The following is a 2,058-nucleotide window of genomic DNA, read 5'->3' on the forward strand; positions in this document are numbered from 1 at the left end:
TATGACTTCTGTGGCCCCTTGCTGTTTGTCCTCATGAGTTCTTCTCCTCCATTAAAAATATTAAAATTACATCACCAAAAAAATATTAAAATTATAATTTATGACAGCATTGGTATAAAGATGGCTATACTGCAAGTTGGATTTGGATTACATTCATTTTTCCTCTCATTTTAAAAGAAATTAACCACTTCCAGTGCTCCTAGAATTACTGTGGGCTTGAGGCACCATGCCTGCTTTGCCTTAATGGGTATGTTAATCCTGCCCACAATATATATACTTCCGAAGAAAAGTGAACCAGATAGGATAATTGACTGTCCCACATTTAATTAACTAAGAAGGGGAATAATTCTCTCTAAATTTTCACTAGATATTTTTATGTAAATACTCTAATCCCAAGTTTCATTATCACCAATTTTCATTATTTGCCCCCAGAGTTTCTTCATGACATTTTTCACTTCTGCATTTCTGAGGGTGTAGATTAAAGGGTTCAACATGGGAGTTACTATGGTGTAAAACACAGCCACAGCTTTGTCAGCGGGGAAGAAGGTCATGGGTCTCAGATACAGAAATGAACAAGGTACAAAGAATAAGATGACAACAGTGATATGAGAAGTACAGGTAGACAGGGCTTTGAGACGCCCTTCAGAGCTTTTAGTCTTTAGGGAGCGCAGGATGACAATGTAAGAAGCAACCAGCATAGAAAAAATGAGCAGACATAGTGACCCGCTGTTGGCAGCAATCAGGGGCCCTAAAGTGTGAGTGTCTGTACAGGCTAGTTCCAGGAGAGGCATCAAATCACACAAGAAATGATCAATGATATTGGGGCCACAGAATGGTAACTGGATCATGAACAAAACCTGGATCCCTCCGTGAATAAAGCCTAAAATCCCAGCCATTCCCAGCAAGAAAGCACAGACAGGTCGGCTCATGATGGTCATGTAATGCAAGGGCTTACAGATGGCTACATAGCGGTCATAGGCCATGACAGCTAATAGGATGATCTCTGCTCCAGCAAAGAAATGTTCAGCAAAGAGCTGAGTCATGCAGCCATTGAAGGATATGGTGTTTTTGTCAGAGAGCAAGTCAGAGATCATTATGGGTACTATGGACGAAGAGTAGAAACTATCTATAATGGACAAGTAAGACAGGAAAATGTACATGGGAGATCCCAGGGCTGGGCTGATGAAGATGGTGATGGAGATGAGGAGGTTACCTGCCATTGTGATCAAGTAGGTGATTAAAAACACAGCAAGGAAGAATTTCCTCAGTCCTGGATTCTGGGTCAGGCCCAGTAGTATGAATTCTGTTACATTGTGTGTCCTTCCCATGGAGTCAGCTTCAGTTATAAGTACATGGTCCATCTGGAGAGATCACAATAATTCTGAGTAGTATTTTAAATTCAACACTGAAATCTTCCATCTCTCTTTAGTCCTAGCCTCTTGGATTGATGGAGACACACCTTCCACTCACCTCTACTTTGGAAACAGTTATAAAAAGAAGTATAAAGAAGTAAAATTTTCTTATTTATATAATTTGTAGTGACAATATGTCACAAACACCAGAATTAAACCAACATGTTATTATGACTGTTGATTTACGATTGACTTCCAATCCCTGGCTCTAAAACCTTTCAGATGGCTTTCTGTCACTATTTTTGGAACAAATTTCATCAGTGACAGTGATTTTGTTGTGTATTTGACATTATCATGAATCTGTTTAGCTATGGGAATATAATATTCTTTAAAATTCAGCTCTATATCAGATAGGAAAGTGTCTTCCTTACTGTTTCTGTACCAGCAGTGTTCTTTGAGCTAGGATTCCTTTCTGTCAAATGAATGTACACACAGAATTGCAGATAGAGGGTTTCCTCTTAGGAGGCCAAGGAACTCTCTTTATAACAGCTGTTTGAGCCACATTCACTCAATTGCCCTGGATGTTTTGTCTGGCTGAACATGACTATTACATACTCCCTCTTCCAACATCTTTGGAAGTGGCACAAAGTTCCCTGAAAACTCTTCAGTATTTCACAAATGAATTTTCTGTGTGATTGGTCTTTCA

General features: G+C 39.3%; 1 protein-coding gene across 1 annotated transcript; it reads right to left on the reverse strand.

Moving 5' to 3' along the window:
• Positions 1-386: 386 nt before the first annotated feature.
• Positions 387-1,328, reverse strand: LOC122913607 (olfactory receptor 4C45-like). Its single transcript, XM_044260270.1, has one exon. It carries the CDS (start codon positions 1,326-1,328, stop codon positions 387-389), a length of 942 nt encoding a protein of 313 aa, XP_044116205.1.
• Between the last annotated feature and the right edge of the window lie 730 nt (positions 1,329-2,058).

Source organism: Neovison vison, chromosome 7 (assembly GCF_020171115.1).
Source record: "Neovison vison isolate M4711 chromosome 7, ASM_NN_V1, whole genome shotgun sequence".
NCBI classification, from domain to species: Eukaryota; Metazoa; Chordata; class Mammalia; order Carnivora; family Mustelidae; genus Neogale; species Neogale vison.

What these genes read in the sequence shown, in the direction of transcription:
- LOC122913607 (XM_044260270.1), bottom strand. Translation starts at nt 1,328, where the DNA reads ATGGGAAGGACACACAATGTAACAGAATTCATACTACTGGGCCTGACC.